At 35.1% G+C, this 19085-nt stretch overlaps 3 protein-coding genes across 3 annotated transcripts; 2 read left to right on the plus strand and 1 right to left on the minus strand.

Annotated features, from left to right (window-relative positions):
* Nucleotides 1-1434: 1434 nt before the first annotated feature.
* On the minus strand, nt 1435-5330 carry LOC107899235 (1-(5-phosphoribosyl)-5-[(5-phosphoribosylamino)methylideneamino] imidazole-4-carboxamide isomerase, chloroplastic). Its single transcript, XM_016824885.2, has 8 exons — nt 5173-5330; nt 5014-5075; nt 4460-4667; nt 3650-3735; nt 3427-3528; nt 3080-3213; nt 2405-2453; nt 1435-2250 (listed from the first exon to the last, which is right to left on the minus strand). Exons 1-8 carry the CDS (start codon nt 5306-5308, stop codon nt 2074-2076), a joined length of 954 nt encoding a protein of 317 aa, XP_016680374.1. The 5' UTR covers nt 5309-5330; the 3' UTR covers nt 1435-2073.
* A 131-nt stretch (nt 5331-5461) lies between these two features.
* Nucleotides 5462-10990, plus strand: LOC107899236 (uncharacterized protein At2g29880). Its single transcript, XM_016824887.2, has 3 exons — nt 5462-5594; nt 9804-10172; nt 10248-10990. Exons 2-3 carry the CDS (start codon nt 10080-10082, stop codon nt 10509-10511), a joined length of 357 nt encoding a protein of 118 aa, XP_016680376.1. The 5' UTR covers nt 5462-5594; nt 9804-10079; the 3' UTR covers nt 10512-10990.
* Nucleotides 10991-11969: 979 nt separating this feature from the next.
* Nucleotides 11970-14303, plus strand: LOC107899234 (pentatricopeptide repeat-containing protein At2g36240). The gene has a single exon (XM_016824884.2). The coding sequence runs from the start codon at nt 12040-12042 to the stop codon at nt 13516-13518; it is 1479 nt and encodes a 492-aa protein (XP_016680373.2). The 5' UTR covers nt 11970-12039; the 3' UTR covers nt 13519-14303.
* The last annotated feature ends 4782 nt before the right edge of the window (nt 14304-19085 follow it).

Consider the following 19085-nt stretch of genomic DNA (forward strand, 5'->3'; position numbering starts at 1 on the left):
CTAGCCTATATAAAGACTTCTTCATTGTTCATTAGCACACAATTGTTTTCATTAATAAAATTTTTAACTCTGAGAGTTTGTTTCTTTGTGCAATTTTTTTTGTGATTTTTAAAAATAGTTTTCTTCTTGATTTTTTTTACAAAATTTGTGAGAATCCATTCTTCACCATTTAATTGGTCAAGGATTATTTATTGAAAGGTTTATTAAAGCCATTAATTGAATTTGTTAAGATTTATATCTCAAAAGGTTTAATTAGACACCTATCATTCTATACATCAGTTTACTTGTTCCACCTAATTTATTTTTCTTTATTTAGTTATTACTTTAAATATTTATTCTTTATTTTTAAATTTCATATTTTTTTATTTTTGTTGTTTTTTTCTAAATCTATTTGGTTTCTTTCTTTTAGATTACATCCAAATCTTTATTTCTTGAATCGAACAATTTGAATTCGATTCTGATCCGTTTCCTCCGCTCAATCCTCTATTAGCAACCATCCTCGGTTGGTGCAATCGTGAGCTTACATGGGCATTTTGAGATATTATCATTTTCGGATTCGTTCTTGTCTCCAGCGGCACCACATGCAGCCTCAAGTCTAACCATATATTTGGTCGACGGGCATGGCTGGCAGTGTTGTCGGGACACTAACGTGTTCAGGCCCTATTGTGATTATGGCAGCTTCGTTTAGTAACGTCGCGTATGAGCGACTTCCATTGGAAGTAAAAGAACCACCATAGTTTCTGATACCAAGCAGTGCAATTGAATCATCGTCAGATGTAGTCGGAGCGCAGCAACAGCGACAACAAGCGTTGGCAGAGTCAAATGTGCCTCTTTTTCACGGACTACCACCAAATATTCTCAATTTTATTCAATTACCAAATGACGCATTTTGGGCCAATGGTGGTCACCCTCCATTCTAGCTAACAATCTCCATTACCACTGCTTCGTGATTTTAGTTCAGCTTCATCTACACGCCTCAACTACAACCAAGAGGATGATAAACAAAAAACTTGGATTTATAGCTAGGAAATCTGGGTTTGTTGAGCAACATTTTCTAGGTTTTGTTTCATCTTCGCTAAATGGATGAGAAAGGCTCATCTATCATCTCAGAAAAAAAAAAAAGGAAGCAATGAGAAGAGAAAGAACAAAAATAAAAACAAAGTGTTTTGAACTAATTATAGAGACTCCTCGACTTCAGTCCAAAGTACAAAAAAAATTTTCACGTGTTAATCACTCAATGGGTTAATGTGTCATATCAACAATTCGTTATAAATTAATAGAATTTTTAACAGTTAATTTGAATAATTATTTTAATTAAAGCTACTAAATTAAGAAAAAACTAGAGTAACCAAAATAAGCTAGCTCTGGGTTCGAGTGGCATTTCACCCCTAACCACAACTCATCTGCTGATTCTTCAACATCAGTCGGTTCGGACCTCCACTTAGTTTCACCCAAGCTTCATCCTGGTCATGGATAGATCACCCAGGTTCGGGTCCATAAGCAGTGACAATTGCCCTATGAAGACTCGGTTTCGCTACGGCTCCGGTGGGTTCCCTTAACCAAGCCACTGCCTATGAGCCGCCGGCTTATTCTTCAACAGGCACGCGGTCAAATATCATAAGTGTAATTTGCCCTATATTTTTTCTCCCAAGTTTTATTGCAAGCTTAAAATCATAAAAGAATGGTATCTTACTGTTAGCAACTCGACCAACTTCGGAGGTTTCTTCCTCTTCCAACTAAATTATCTACAACCTTGGTGGCATGAAGTTCTGGTTTTATCATAAAATCAGATACATAAAACTGAACAGGAGAAATACATAGAAAAAAAAAGGGTTATTGTTTGTAAAGTATGCAATGCATTATAAAATAATCACAAGTTCATTCCAAGGATTTCCCGGTAGAAGCTTCTATAACACAACACAGCTTCAATCATCCATGCCAAGAAGGTGATGATCTTGGGAAGCCCGGCACATCAAGGGTTGACTCAGGTTTAAGTTTTAAGTCGTCTTAGCACACCTTGAGTTAGGGCTGGCTGACCAGGTAACTTCTAGGGCCTCAGGTAGTTCGACAACTTTAGTTTATGCCCCTCCTGTTATTCTCATGCCATGCAACTACATCACTGTATGCTAAGTTACCCCCGAAAATATCCAAGGCACTTCCTACGGTGATGTCCACTCGTCCTTTCCCTGCTGCTTTGATTGTCTCTAAATCATCCATTACTGTCACACCGCCAGCATAAGTGACAGGAATCTGCAAAATATACACCTTAATAAGTCAGAACCTTATAACCAAAATCTAATTCCCCGGGCACTTTACATTCACGGAATAGAAGAAAAAGTCAAATGCAATGATAGACCAAAAACTGGACTAAAACATAATGGAGGCAAATGTAGGAGCTACCAACCGGAGAATGCTTGCCCAGCAAAGCCACGAGATCTTTGTCTATTCCTAGCCTGTAATAAATAAACCATTGGAAGTTATAATACATAGGGAAGTACAAATCATTTTACCCTTCTGTTGATGAAGTTTGAAGCAAATAACTACTGAAACACCTCAACCCTCAGACATTCCATAAAGGACATGTTGGAGTGGGGTATAGTTGGGTACAAAATGCAGAAACTCTAACCAATTATGCCTTACAAGCTCCCAATCTTTAAACATTCTAAAAACATAGAGTGATCAATCCAAATGGTACAGCAGGCACTTATGAACAGATTTAAGCAAACCAGACATATAAGCACGAATAAAGCTTGATTGGATATCTTTGAATTGTTGTGAGCAAAATGATGGACAAGCCTTTCTGAGTGCCATTAATACAATGGTCAGCTCAGAGCAAGGATCAAGATAATCAAGAGACTCAAAGCTGCAAGAACAAGAGACAACTGCTAAAACAACACAATCGCATAATTCAAACAAGCATACTGATCACCGACAACAAAAACTTGAATCCAGATCAACTAACTGACAAATCATAATTGACCATTCATGTTTGAAAGAGCAACCAGGTAAAAACTACAACAGCATACAAACTAGCAAGTGTGAATTGCAGGTTGTAATAAATGACACAGTTCGGACTTACTTTTTCCCTTCAACGTCCACACCATGAACCAAAAATTCATCTGCAAATCTGGCAAGAAAATTCAATACTTCCTCATCAAGATAGACATCACTAAATTTTTGCCATCTATCAGTGACAATGGCATATTTGTCTTCCTGCAATGGAAACCAACATCTTATGATTAACAACAGCCAAAATTAAGCATTCTATCAACTCAGAAGATAACACTAAAGAGTAAGGGAGTAAAATTGGGGACTCGGGAATCAGGAGTAATGGAGGATAACGATGTAGAATGTGCATGACAATAATCAAATTCAGAAGAGATTTCTCCAAGTATTTAGTGTGCTGAAGACAGAAATATTTCCTACCTTCTTTCTGCAGCTAAGGTCCAAAACAAGTCTTTGCTTACCAATAACATTGACAAGACCTTTGAGCCTTTCAAGGTCCATTTGCCCGTTGTTAAATACATACTGCAACAAATCCAACAAGAAAACATACACAAGATTAGGTGAAGATGTTTTCTCTCAGCAAACCCTGTACATGTCGATTTCACATCTTGCAACTAATAATGTTAAAAATTGATCAACATACTGAGGTGACAATGACATGGCTGGCCCCTTCATCAATGTAACTCAAACAATTATCTAAATTGATCCCGCCTCCGACTTGCAAGCCACCTAGATTTTTCCAGTGCTCACAATAAGTTCAGCAGAGGAAAGGTCGGTAAACATTAAACATATTACCAAAGATAGAGAACAAGGATGAGACAACCACTCTCAAGAAACTTCATTTGAGATTACAGTACAACCAGTAGAAGCTTGCATCATGACTTGAGAGTGTACACATCTAACCAGGATAGGTATCTGACCTTCAAAGCTTTCACAATGATATCAAGTACTTTCAGGAAGACAAAGAAAATCATGCCAAAGGTATAAGAATATTGGAATCAGAAATTTTCAACCTGTAAAAGGTTTCCTATTCATCACAAATATATATGATAATAGTATTGTTAACAAACTCGTCTGCAGTGATAATCTAAGAATACCTGAATTACTATGAAAATGATCTGAAACATTGCACTTAAAAAGTCCCAATTTACCGAAGAATAGCCTAACATTTACAAATGAAAATAAAGTTCCAACAACTTAATATTGACAATTAACCCCAACTACTCCTTTTGCGTCTAGAGAAGCATCTATCTTCGAATCAATAATTTCACTTTTTTACAAGAATATTATATATTAATAACATTAAAACTTATCTTGATTGCAAGGAATCAGAAAATTAGACCATCTTAGGACAGAAAGATTTGGCAGCGATCACAAAAAGTACTATGATAAGCAGTAAAGACAACTGAAATAAACAGACAACTAAATATGAAACTGAAATATCAGTTTTTACCAGGATATGCACGCAATGCTTCAATGGCTGCTGCTTGGCTTAGAGGATCAGCTCCAAGCATGATTACATGACCTCCCTTTAGCCCATCTTTTTTGTACAAGTTAGCAAACTCAGCTGCCGACTTATCCGATTCAAAATTGGTTACAAGGGTTGATCCATCCTCCTTGGAATCTCTAAGAGTTGACCCAACAATTTGTTTCACTTTCCCCTGGTATTAAATCATATTTCACGTGTTAGGAACTAGCAAAAATGTCAAAGCCAGTCTCACACAAGCCCCAATACATGAAGAAAACCTCTTTTCTCCTCCCATAGTGCAGGAATGAGAACAAAAATAAAAACACCAAAGAATCAATATTACTTTTAGGTTCCTTTAACGATGCTAGCCAAAGGATGAAATTTGTTTCAACATATAATTAACCAAATTAATTTGTACAATGAGATGAAAACTATCAGTCTATAGAAATTGTATACTAGAAAGTTATAACAAAGAATGTCAGCTTTCTGCATCCAAAATAAACCAAGAAAAAAAAAGCATTCCTTTGTACTCAAATTACCTTGTGAATATCAATGCAAGGTCGAAAACTGACAGCGCAACGAACACAGAAATGACAAGATTCTGCAAGAAGAAATAAATTAAAAGAAAAAAAATGAGAGATTTAAGAAACCCAATAAAGAAAAACCAAAAGTGAAAATGGTAGAAGTTTGAGAAATACTGAAACTTAGTGAAGGGATGGCTCTGGCAAATGGGTGCTTGGAAGAATCGTAAAAGGAGGACTTGAAATTCCTGCCATGAGAAATGCTATTTAGCTCCCGTATCGAAGAAGTCCCATGGAGGCTGCTACTTCTCATCTTTGGGTTGAAACTGAAAACTCCTGGGGCCACTCCAGAGAAGAAGAAATGGGTTGTTAAGTTACTTAACTAGTAAATCTTAGAGGGCGGGCCCACTAGGAAACGCCTGTGTGGTTCGCTTTAATCCCATTCCCCCGAATCGGTTACTTCCTTATTACTTTGATTGCGCGTAATAGGCATTACGCCCTCTCAGCGCCAATTATCTATTCCACGTCTTTTCATCTTTTCTATTCCGTTTTCTGCCATCGTCCTCAACATTCCGATTCTCCCACGCTTCCTTGCACAGGTAATTTCTTTTCCCTTCCACTCACTCTGTCATCGATTATTGTTCATCTTTTCTTTGATTTTCTTCATTTTATCAAGAAGGAGAAACCGATTTCCAGAGGTGTTTTCACTATTCACTTAAAATCGATTTCCCTTTTCTCATTACACGTTCATGTTCATCGCACTCTTCCCCGATTTCCTCATTACATGTTAGTTTTCCAGAGGTATTTTCAATGTTTGTATTGCATGTTCGATTGAAAGAGTTGTTGAATTTTAAGGCTAAATAGTTTTATTACAGAGAATTGAAGAAAAAAAATTGAAATATTTGTAATCTTTGTTTCGGTTCTTGTTTGTATTGCAATATTTGTTTCAGTTAATGGGTGTACCAAATTCTGGATTTTTGTGTGTTTATATCTGTTAGTTACTGGGTATTTGGTTGGTTCGTTTGGTAGTGATTCAGATATTAGGTTCTTGTTGTTAGTGAGTAGAAGATGAAACTAGAAATTGTTGCAATTATTTTGCTATTGTTCTTGATTTGTTCTTGTTCCTGCTTGTTTTGGGGATTATTAATTGAAAGTATAGTAGGATATAGTTCTGTTCTTGTTTAGATTTTGAAATCAAATGTTGGATAGTCGATGACTGACACAAACATGGAATTATTACCATAGGAAAATGTCTAAAAGTGAAAACAACTGAAGTGTTTTACCATGCTGTTAGAATCATGTGATTGCTAATCAAATTGTTTAGGATTCCATAACTATTGAATGCCAGGCTTAATTGCAGACTTGAGGCAGTGAGCAATTATAGCTTTGTTTTCTAAGTTAGCTTAATGACCGATCCAGGCTGGTATTATGTGGCTCTTATAAAGAACATTGTACAATGGAAGCACTATTAAGTTGCTCACCTAGTTGTATGTGCTTTTAGGCTGTCTAGATCCAGAGAATTTGAAAGAGTTTAAACTTGTGAAGTGTCATTTCAATTCAGACAGTTTTTTGATAGTCTGCTGTTTTTTCAAAGAGTTTACAATGAAAATTGTTGTTAGTGCTGTTTTTTCAATTCAGATATTAGCTCCTTGTTATTAGTGACTAGAAGATGAAACTGGAAATTGTTGCAATTGTTTTGATATTGTTCTTGATTTGTTATGGTTCCTGCTTGTTTTTGGGGATTATTAATTGCAAGTATAGTAGGATATAGTTCTGTTATTCTTTAGATTTTGAAATCAAATGCTGTAAATGAGTTACTTGAGCTATTATTTATATTCGATTAAGGGTTAATTAAGTGTTGTTTTCTATTAAAGACTCAAATAATTATTGAATTAATTTACAAGGATTTTTTTTAGATAATAAGCTCTCTATTTTTAAATTATGTAAAAACAATCAAATTTCAATTTCGATGCTTATATAATGTTCAAATTTAAGGTTAAATCTTTATATTTTAATTTTTAATAAAATTTGGTACATCAATATTAGCCTAGATACTTTAACCGATTAAAATGCTAACGTTAATTTTTAAACTTGATAATAATATTAAAATTTTTTGTTTAATTCGAATTCATTATAATATTATTTTTTATATAATTATCAAGTGAATATTTTTTTATTTTAAAATATCACATTAACGAATTTTAACTATAACACATGTCAATAGTAGCATTTAGAAGACGTTGAAAGTGAAATTAAGTCAATTTAAATATCAAACCTACTTTTTTTCCCATAAATTCAACTTTAGCACAAAATATCTCAAAAAGTATAATTATTGTTTCTTTCACAATCATAATTGCAAATACAATGCTACATTTTAATAATTATTTGTAGATGTAAATGAGATTAAATTTACAAAAAACAATTATATATATTTATACGAAATGAAATTTAAATTTAAAATGTTATAAAAGTTTTAAAACTTCAATTTTATTATTAAACCAAATCCTCATTCTTTATTTTATTTGTTTTAAAATTAGAAAACCTTAATTTACAGGAAAAATGGGAGGACTTTTAGGAATATATTATATATGTATGATTCATTAGAGTGGGAGTATATTACTCGTAACAAAATAGGATTATAAGCAGGGGTGAAGTTCAAAAATTTTAGGGGTAAGAATTAAATTTTAAATTTTTGTAGTTTATATCTTTATCATCAATAAATAAACTAATCGCACAAACTTTGAACATGTTTTATAATTTTAAATTATAATGAGTTTAGTTATAATCTAACAAATACCAACAATTAATTTTAGGTCAATTATACATATACCTACAAATTTTAATTCTGAAGACGAATAATTTATGCAAATTGCTATAGACTATTTGTATCCAGTTCACCTCACAAATTTATAGAAAATGTATTTAAATATATTTTCTTTCTTTAATGTTTGGGTGATTGATAAAGAAATGAAATTAAAGTTGCAACGATATCATTTAAGTTCTACTTTTTTGCTTCGTAAAGATTCTAAATTTGTATTGTTTATTTTTATTTGATAATGTGTTATTGCAACTTCAATTCTTTGATAGTGTGTTCTAATTTTAATATGTTGCAGTAATGGCTCGTTTGCCTTTAATTGTACAAAATGTGAGGCGTAAAAGAATTGGTATTGCATTGACAAAAAGGTTGCAAATCTGTAGAATTGCGATTTAGTTCTTATTTACAATGGGTGCCAGCCTTAGCCTACATACTTATAGACCAAGGATTAGGTCCTATATCTTAGATTTTTATGCAAAACGGGATTATGTGAAAAGGCTTGTATATGCTAGTGACGAGACCTATATTGAACAAGTTAGGATGAATAGAACTGCCTTTTTTAAACTATGTGAGATGTTAGAATCGTTAAGGGGATTGAAGTCGTCAAGAAACATGCTTGTTGATGAGCAAGTGGCAATATTTTTACATATCATCTCCCATCACCTGAAAAATTGAGTTATCAAACATCACTTTAGTAGGTCTGGGGAAACTGTTAGCAGATCATTTCATAGTATTTTAAATGTTGTCATACGCTTACAAGATCTGTTATTTAAAAAGGCAGAGCCAATTACAACTAATTCTTCTGACACAAGGTGGAAATGGTTTAAGGTATTGGACTGAGTTTTATATATAGCTTGTACAACATTTAGTTGATTTAGATTTAAATTTAGTACTCGTTGATTTAGATTTAAATTTAGTATTCTAACTCAAGGTTTTATATCATGTGATATAGAATTGCTTAGGTGCTCTTGATGGAATCCACATCAAGATTAGGGTTCCAACATTTGATAAATCTAGATATCGAACGCGAAAAGGTGACATAGTAACAAATATGCTAGGTTTTTGTACATCTGATATGCAATTTGTTTATGTTCTTCCTGGTTGGGAAGGTTCAGTTGCTGATGGACTGGTTCTTCGAGATGCCATTAGTAGAAGACATGGACTAAAAGTTCCTCATGGTAAAGTGGATAGTTAGAGGACTTTGAATTATTCATTCAGATCAAATTTTTTGGGGGAATTAATTATTTTAAAAAAAGTTTTTTTTATAGTTGTTATTATCTAGTTGATGCTGAATACACAAATTGTGAGGGATTTCTTGCATCTTTTAGAGGACAACATATCATTTGAATGAGTGGCGTCAAGGTTATCAGCCAAGTACTCCGCAAGAATTTTTTAATATGAAACATGCCTCAACACGTAATGTTATTGGAAGAAGCTTTGGGTTATTAAAACTTAGATGGGGAATACTTAGGAGTCCATCATTCTATCCTGTTAGGGTGCACAATAGAGTCATTATTGCATGTTGTTTACTCCATAATTTTATTCGAACCCATATGAGTATTGATCCTATTGAAGCGGATGTGGGAGAAGGATTACCTAGTAATGTGGTAGATGATGATGAACCGAATATCGTAAATATTCATCCATCGGATGCATGGGCTACTTGGAGGATGGAACTAGCCAACCAAATGTTCGATGAATGGCAAGCGTCTAGAAATTAGTTAGGTTTAGGGACAAAATGAGTTTGAGTTAATTTGTTTTTGTTATTTTATGTATCTAATTTGTGAAACTTTAGTGGTGTTTGAATTGTTTTTTGTATTGTACTAAACTTACTGAATTATAATTTAATTTCTTTTCATTCATCATGTGTTATGAAATTATATATAGTGTTGAGCTTTTGATTCATGATATTTAACTTAATTATAATTTTATGAAGTGTTCACCTTTTGATTCATGATATTAAACTTAAATTTAATTTGTTTTTTTTCTTAAGATAATTATGTCAGGTGTTTCAGAAAATGTTTCCTCCCAAGCTTCTCGCGAAACCAAAAGGAAATGGGTTCCGGAAGAAGATGCAGCATTGGTTTCCTGCATGGTGGACTTGCACAATGTTGGAACCTTTAATGCTGATACGGGGTTCAAAGCCGGTTATTTAAATGAGTTGGAAAAAATGTTAGAAAAGGCTTTACCCAATGGAATGTTGAAGGCTAAACCTAATATAGAATCGAGGATTAGGTTACTAAAAAGGGATTGATCAATCGTGTATGACATGCTTAATGGTCAAAATAATAGCGGTTTTGGTTGGGACGAGCATAGGCAGCTCGTTGTTGCTGAAGATGCGGTTTGGAACTCTTATTTAAATGTAAGAATTATTTCAAGTCTTTATTATCTTATTTATTCTCAACTTATAACTAATATGATTTACTCATTTTTATAGAGTCATAAAGAAGCCGGTCAATTCAGACATCGTAGTTTCCCTTACTACGACCAACTTAGAACCATCTACGCACGAGATCGAGCGACTGGTAAAGATGCTCAAACAGCCGCTGATTTTATTGAAGAAATAAATGCTCAAACAACCGATGATGTACCTACTACAGATATTAATGAAGAAAGAAACGAATTCTATGACTGCGAAGCTGATGTCTCTTTGGATGACATGGATGTTTCTGCTACGGAGCCGCAACCAGGTAGAAACTAAGGGGGTTCCTCATCTTCAAAGAAGAAAAAGAAGAATTATGATGCAAGTGAAAATATTTCTTCTTCATTTAATGAGGCTGCCACTTTATTGGCGGAAAACATGCGGGCTATTGGTGAACAAATCAGTAGGAGTATTGCCTCTGATGTGGTAGTTCAAAAGAAGTCAGAAGAATTCCAGATCATCCAAGAGAAAGCTACAAATTTATATTCAACCTTATGTGAAATTGAAGGTTTAACCGTGGATGAGCAGTATCGAGCTTTGAGTAAAATTCCAAATCATCCAACTCAAATGCTAGTTTTCTTTAGTTTACCTTCTGATGCGCGGTTGGAATGGGTCAGAAGATTTCTTTTTGACCATTAAAAATCCATGTTCAAACTTTTTTGATGTTGTAAAACTATATAACATATGGATTATGATATAAAATTTTATTTTCATCTAACCTTTTGTTAATATAAGTTAATTATGTTTATGCAGAATATAATTCTCAAGTTATATTATGATTTTAGTAAATTCATATAAGAATATTTATTATTAAGAATTTTATGAAATTATATATCATTATTAAATTATATTTAATAATAATTATTTTAAATTATACAAATTCATATAAGAAAATTTATTATAAAGAATTTTATGAAATTATATATTATTATTAAATTATATTTAATAATATTTATTTTAAATTATACAAATTCATATAAGAAAATTTATTAGTAAGAGTTTTATGAAATTATATATTATTATTAAATTATATTTAATAATAATTATTTTAAATTATACAAATTCATATAAGAAAATTTATTAGTAATAATTATTTTAAATTTTATTAAATCATATATTTTAATTAAAATATATTTAATAAAAATTATTTCAAATTATATTCTATAGTATCATACATTATGATTTTAGTAAATTCATATAAGAATATTGATTATTAAGAATTTTATTAAATTATATATTTTAATTAAAATATATTTAATAATAATTATTTCAAATTATATTTTATAGTATCATATATTATGATTTTAGTAAATTCATATAAGAATATTGATTATTAAGAATTTTATTAAATTATATATTTTAATTAAAATATATTTAATAATAATTATGTTAAAATATGATTAAATTATTTATTACTGATATTAATAATCTTATTGAAATTTAATAAGAATAATCATTTACCTAAATAAATTTCTGCTAAAGGTATTCTAGTCATTTTAGTTTTTTTCTTATGCTATTACAGATCCATTCCATTCAACTAAATACAAGAATACTATTACGCCTCTATTCTATTTCATTCAACCAAACAAAAAAAATTACCTATTGCGCCTCTATTTCATTACACCTCTAATTTATTCTTGGTTATTCAAGTCAAAAGGTTGACAGGTTGAGATAGGCCGAAAAAGGGACTCGGGTGGGCTTCAAAAACTTACCTGGAATCGAAACAACAAAAGGCGGTGGCCTTATCAAAAGTCATTATTTCCTGTTTGTCATATTGACAAGTTTTCTGTTCTTCAAAAAATAGCTAATGAAGAAGAAGAACCTTCTTAAACCTCTCCAAAATCCTCCATCGAAATGCCCACGGTCACTCCCATCACTGTCTCCACTCATGGACTCACCCCAAACACCAACCCCTTCCCTTTCTCTCTTCCCCACAACACCCCAACCCCATCACCACAAGCAACTATTTTCCTTCCTCAAAGCTCACCTGACCCACCAACCCTTAACCGCCAAAACCCTCCTTCACTTTCTCAAAACTAAGCTTCACCATCACCCCATTTTCACCCACTATGACTTCCAAGTTTTCTCTTGGGCTTCCACCGTTGACTCTTTCCGTCATGATCACTCTACTTACCTGTGGATGGCTCATTCCTTAGCTTCCTCTCACCGTTTCTCCCTGCTTCGTTCTCTCCTTAGTTTTATAGTTGCCAATCCTTGCCCTTGCTCTCCAGGTATCTTCTCTTGCCCTCAGATAGAACCCCTTTTTCGTTTCGTTATCGATGCGTTTTGTAGGTCTAGGAAGTTGAGTGATGCTGTTTTTGCTTTTGAAACCATGAAGAAATTGATCGATGGAAGGCCTAGTGTCGTTATTTATAATGTTATGATTAATGGGTATTTGAAAAGTGGGGATTTTGATAACGCTTTGAGGTTTTATGAGAGGATGGAAAAGGACAGAGTGAAACCAGATGTGTGTACATTTAATACTTTGATTAGTGGTTATTGCAGGAATGGGAAGTTTGAATCAGGATTGAAGTTGTTTAAAGAAATGAAGGAGAAAAGCTGTAGGCCTAATGTGGTTAGTTTTAATACTTTGATTCAAGGGTTTTTCAGAGAAAGGAAGGTTAAGGAAGCTATTGAGATGGCAAACGAGATGACTCAATCAGGGTGCCAATTTTCGACAGCGACTTGTGAGATTTTGGTCAAGGGTTTGTGTAAGGAAGGCCAGGTTCTGGAGGCATCTGACATGATCGTTGATTTCTGTAGGAAGGGACTTTTGCCGAAGGGGTTTGATTGTTGTGGTTTGGTTGAAGAGCTTTGTGGTAAAGGCAATGCTGGTAGAGCATTTGAGGTGGTTAATGAGTTATGGATGAAAGGAGATGTTCCAAGTTCGATTGCGTGTACCACTTTGATTGAAGGTTTAAGGAGATCCCAGAGAAGAGAAGATTCATTTGGATTGATGGAAAAAATGCTTAAAGATGGTATTGTTCCAGATATCCTGACTTTTAATTATCTTATACAAGATCTTTGTGATTTGGGAAGAACAATGGATGCAAATAAATTTAGATTATTGGCTTCAGCAAAGGGTTTAGAACCAGATGAGGTGACTTATAACATTTTGGTGTATGGATATACAAGGGATGGGAGAAGAAAGGAAGGTGAAAACTTGGTGGATGAGATGTTGGATAAAGGATATATACCTGATATTGCTACATATAATAGGTTGATGGATGGACTCTCCAATTCTACAAGTTCCAAATTGGAGAAAGTTAGTGCCATTCATAGGTGAGTACGAGTTGTGAATATTGATATCAGAGCCCAAATTTATCTCAGATTTTCTGGTTTTCTTATCAACGGAGAGGAAGAATTTTTTTCTTTGAAAAGTTTAATTGGCATTTGATTGATTCAGGACCGATGTTATAAGTTGATTTAGAGAAGAAAAGACTGCATTATTTACTTGTAAAAACTAGCATGACAAGCACTGGTAGTTCAAGGAAGAACAAGAGTTTGCAAGCAATGTGCTGTGAAATTCACTTTAGTGCCTGATAAGTGAAGTCAGTTGGTGCAGGCAATCTTCTGCTTCGAACTGCAAGGGGGAATCCGTTGATCAAAAGCAATCTTCCGCTTCCTAATCAGCCTGAAGCTAAACACCAAGCAAAGAAGCTTGGATGGATTCGGATCTTCCTCGAAATTTGACAACAAATCTACTTGAGTCTGAGAGCACAAAATGGGATACTATATGATGTTAGTACTTGGCTATCATGCTTTTTCCCTGCATATGATTGAGTTAACAGCATTTATTTGCTAAGCAACGGACCAAAGGACTGAACACCTGATGCTAGGGCCGCTACAGATCTTCAATTTGATGAATTCCCTAATTGTAAACATTTCTCAGTGTATTTGCAGCACTTCAGTAGGAAGTGGCCCTATTCACCGTCTTACCCACCTCTGGTTTTCTTTTCCTTTTGCTCTATACTCCTTTTATGATGTCTGTATGCATTACTATATTTAGTATTTACTCTGTTTCTTTACCTTTTGAATTATCTTTAGATTATTATGTTCTTTTTTGGTTCATTATGATGTTACTTGGTTCTTCCCACTTGTTTAGCTACTAATCTTCCTACATCACCCTTTCATGGCTGCCATTTCCCATTCTGAAGATTTTGTAAGTTATCTACACACTTACCAGGAATTTTGTTTAGGGGAGATAAAGATAAAATTATAAAATTTTGGGAAGCTAAAATTATTGTGTTAAAAATACTTGAATTAAATTATTTAATTTTTAGACGGGCCAAATTTAGAAATTTTCTATTTAACTAAAGGTTTAAAATGCTTAAATTTAATGTTTTACTTGGTTAAGAGGGTTAATGCCACCACCTGCCATGGATAGGAAATGTTGTTTAATTAAACAGTTTGGTATATAGGCAGACACTATTAGGGGACGAAGAGAACCCGAGAGGTCAAAATAAACAACAAAGTTATCAGTTAAACTCCTAGTTTCATACAAATACTAAGATTGGAACTGCTTCCTTTTCTAGCAAGAGCATCCGCAGAACGGATAAATATGGAGCAGACGACTCCACTAGAAGCTACTGAATCATGAAAGAGAATCAAGCAAGTCATTTTTATGATCATGATTTTTTATGTTCACAAAAAGATAGGAGAAATGTGCAAGCTTTTAGCAAGTTGGAGCGCATCCCTAAGACCTTATAACTTGACTGTGATTCCGATAAATCTATGAGAACCGGCAATCCAATGAACATTATGATCCCTAATGATAGTTCTCGAGCCAACAGAGCCAGGGTTGCCAAGCGAGGATCAGTCATAGTTGAGCTTGAGCCAACCCAAGGGGGAGGGGAGGAGACCATTTGACATGAATAAGTCTTGGAGGCCCTTTGATTTTAAAATGAAGTGAGAAAGTAGAGAACTCTCCTTAACATCATAAGGTTTATTGAAGATGATAGCATTCTTAGTCATCTAAATGGTACGAAGGAGAAAGGCAAACAAAATTGCCCCAAGGGATATGGTGGTGTTTCAAAAAAGGTTTTCTTTAATCCAAGTGTCATAAGGAGCATTCCAACAGGATCTTGAGAGATGAGGGATAGGGAGAAGCTTCCACAAGTTGTAGATCATAGTGCACTCTTTTAGGAGATGACTGGCAGTTTCCTGATTGGAGTTGCAGAACGAACGCTCAATACTAACGCTCATTCCTCTCGAAAAGAGCAAGGAAAGAGTTGCAAGATAATTTCCAAAGAAAGAAAATTTAGGTGGAAGGTTGATCCAATTGCAATGATGGATATTGAAAGCAGATTTTAGGGTGAAAACACCATTAGAAGTGCAATTCCAGCGAATGGAGTCTTTCGTATTGCCATAAAGAGAGCAATGTAGAAGGACAAAGGAGGATCTGAAATGTCATTGACATCTACTCTTTTCATAATGGCTCCATTTTGTATGCTCTAACACTTTTTTTTTTAAGTAATCAAAGCCCCTCAAGTTTGATAACAAATAAAAAAACTCTTATGAACTTGATGCTAGCTAAGCTCTCGTTAGCTTTAAGTTTAATTTTTAAAAAAATTGTTATCTATTTGTTTTTATCTTCTCTTTTACATCTTGTTTATTTTTAATAATTTTATGCATTAAATATTTAAATTTTAATTTAATATAATATTAACTTTGTGATGATTTTTTTCTTTTATATTTTAATCAAATTCTTTCCTAATTTTACATTGAGGGGCTCGTGGAGTTCCTATATTCACTCCTTTTCCTTCTTATTGTTGCTGGATAACTTGTTTGTACACATCTTCTCTCTTTTTCTCGAGTCTATAGTAAATTATAGACAGAATTCAAAAAGGTCAAATCTTTGATGATTCCATCATACATGATTGACTTGCAGGGCTCTTGCAAGGAGTCTAGATCTATTTTCCAAGCTTGGGCCAGACCCAAAAAATGGGTTTATTTTTTTCCTAAGCCTTGCTGAAATTAAGAAAAGTAAACTCAGACCTGGTTTGCCTATATTTGATTTTTTTAGATTAGTTTTTTATTTAAAATTTTTTTTAAAAAATATGAAACACTAAATGCACTAAAAACACTAAAATAAATGTTTTCTAACATATTAATTTATATTAAAGAACACTAAGGCCTTATTTGGCAATTGGTTGATAGCTGATTGCTGGTTCTACTATCACGGGGCTAGACCTTTCGCCTCGCGATCCGTGCGGCCTTAGGCAATCCATTCATCCAAACTCATCTAAGTCAGCCTTTACTCAAGTGAGGATTCCTTAAGAACTCTTCCAAGTCACTAAATTGAAGAGCAGAAGCAATTTATGCCAAAAGAAGAACAACAAAGAACAACAGAAAGAGCGCACACAAAGTGTTTGAGTAAATGCTCTCAGTTCTCTTATTCACAAAGAATAATGAAACAATGAATGGAGTGAGTACAAATGAGGGGGAGGCTCTCTATTTATAGTTGAGCTCCCCCCAAAACTGACGGTCAAGATACATTTACATCGACGAACGAGATTAACCATATCCCTTTATTTTAGGGATTTACAAGATATGCCATATCAAGTCTAATATAATCTTTACAAGATATGATTTCCTCAATCTTCTAAGATTAGTTACCAAATTAGCCTATGTTGTCATATCTTCATTATCGGGCCAACCAGGCTTTAATTTGACAGACTTCTCCAACAGTTCTTTGAATCGGGCCAGTTCTCGTGAGCCAAATGATCCCCATCTAAAAATTAGACTTCCATTGGATGCATTTGGTGCGATGGTCACGGGCTTTGAACTGCGGTCCGTGACATTGTCCCCCACCCATTCTCGCAACGCCCTCGTTGCGACTTCTGAATGACACTGACTTTATTCGCCTCGATCTCGTCTCGGCGCCTTAGCTTTTCCCTTCCTTCGGGACTTTTGCCTCGACTTATGTCGCTTCTTAACTCGATCTGTCCTACTCGATGCATTTACTCTAGTCAACTGTCCCACATGCACCACTTCTTTTTCCTTAAATTCTGATGCACCACTCACCTTTCCTATAGGTGGAAGCCTTATCGATGACTCGACCAACTCTGACGCTTCACTCAATTTGAGTCTCATTGGTCTCAGCTTCACTGTTTTCATCGCAACTTTTCCCTCTAAGTTCGATGACAAACTCACCTTTTCCTTGGGTGGAAGCCCTTCTGATGACTCATCAAGCTCAGACGTTGCCTTTCCTTTGACTCCGATTTACTTTGGACAGTTCCGTGACTCATGCGGACCACGACACAAGAAGCACTATACTCGCTTCTTTTTGCTCCTCTTTACCCTCTTGGCTTTAGCTTCTCCCTTGCTCAAACCAAGCTTCTTGGGCTCCTTGTCTGCTCCATCGTTCCCTTTGATGACAGACTTTCTCGAACACTTCCGCAACCTATGCGGACTATGACACAAGAAGCACACCACTGGCTTCTTCTCATTTTTGGCCCCATTGGCTTTGACACCCCTTGCACTCGAACCAAGTACCAAGGCCTTATCCACTCGCTTCTCCTTAAGCGCAGATTTCTTCGGACATTTCTTTAACATGTGTGGACCGTCGCAAAGAAAGCATTTCAACTTGTCCCTTTTCCTCTTGGGTTTCTTGTTCCCAACTCGTGGTTTCTCATTACCACTATTGTCGCCGTTGTCATTGCCATTAACAACATATTCTTTGTGATTCGTTTTACATACGGCCCTTTCCTTAGACTTAGAAGACCCAAGCTTGTCTTTCCCTAGACTAAGCTTGACCACGGACTCAACTACTGTCATGGCTTCTGACAGCTTTTGGACACCTCTTTGTTCCACCTCCTATCTGACCCACGGCTTCAATCCATTCTGAAAAATAAGCAATGCTTCTTTCTCGGTCACCTTTGAAACTTGGAGCATGAGTTCATTGAACTCTCGAATATACTCCCCTACTGTGCCCCGTTGCGTTATCCCTTACAACTTTGCCCGAGCTTCTTCCTCGAAAAATTCTGGGTAAAACTGTCGCTTCAACTCGCATTGGAACTCTTGCCACGTCTCAATCTTACCTTACCTTTTATCTGTGGTCCTGCCTCGCCACCATAATAGTGCAATATTAGTAAGAAACATTGAAGTAGTGTTTACCTTAACTGCATCATCCATGATGCCTTTGGCACGGAAGTAGTTTTCCATCCTCCACAAGAAATTATCCACATCGCATGCAGACCTTGTCCCCACAAACTCTTTCGGCTTCGGGACATCCTCGTTACTAAGTGTTACACTTGACACTCCTTTCCCTACGGTTGCTTGACACAAGGCCAGCTTACTCTTGAGCTCCTCTATCCTTGTGCTCAAAGCCATCGTCATGGCCATTGTTTCTTCCTTCAAAGTCTTTACCATGGCTTCGAGAGCATCGTTCCTCTATGTCAGCTTCTTCATTTGGGAATCTAGCAATTCTTGCACGTTATCCCTTTGAGAAGTGAGACATATGGTCACAAAGTCCCTGGACTGCTCCCTCAAGTCTTCAATACTTTCCCCAAACGTATTGTCTAACTCTTTTACGTCCTCCATAGACTCCTCAATTTTACCCACGCGTTCCTCAATAGCCGACAACATCTCACTCAAAGACTTTCTCGCCCACATTTGTTCGAACTCTTTTTTCGACATTCCAACGGTGCCTTCAAACCAATAACTCGGATATCACTTGGTTTAAACCAACAGCTCTGATACCACTTATCACGGGGCTAGACTTTTCGTCTCGCGATCCGTGCGGCCTTAGGCGATACATTCATCTAAACTCGTCTAAGTCAGCCTTTACTCAAGTGAGGATTCCTTAAGAACTCCTCCAATGCACCAAATTAAAGAGCGGAAGTGATTTAT

The sequence above is a fragment of the Gossypium hirsutum genome, chromosome D04, assembly GCF_007990345.1.
Source record: "Gossypium hirsutum isolate 1008001.06 chromosome D04, Gossypium_hirsutum_v2.1, whole genome shotgun sequence".
Lineage (NCBI taxonomy): Eukaryota > Viridiplantae > Streptophyta > Magnoliopsida > Malvales > Malvaceae > Gossypium > Gossypium hirsutum.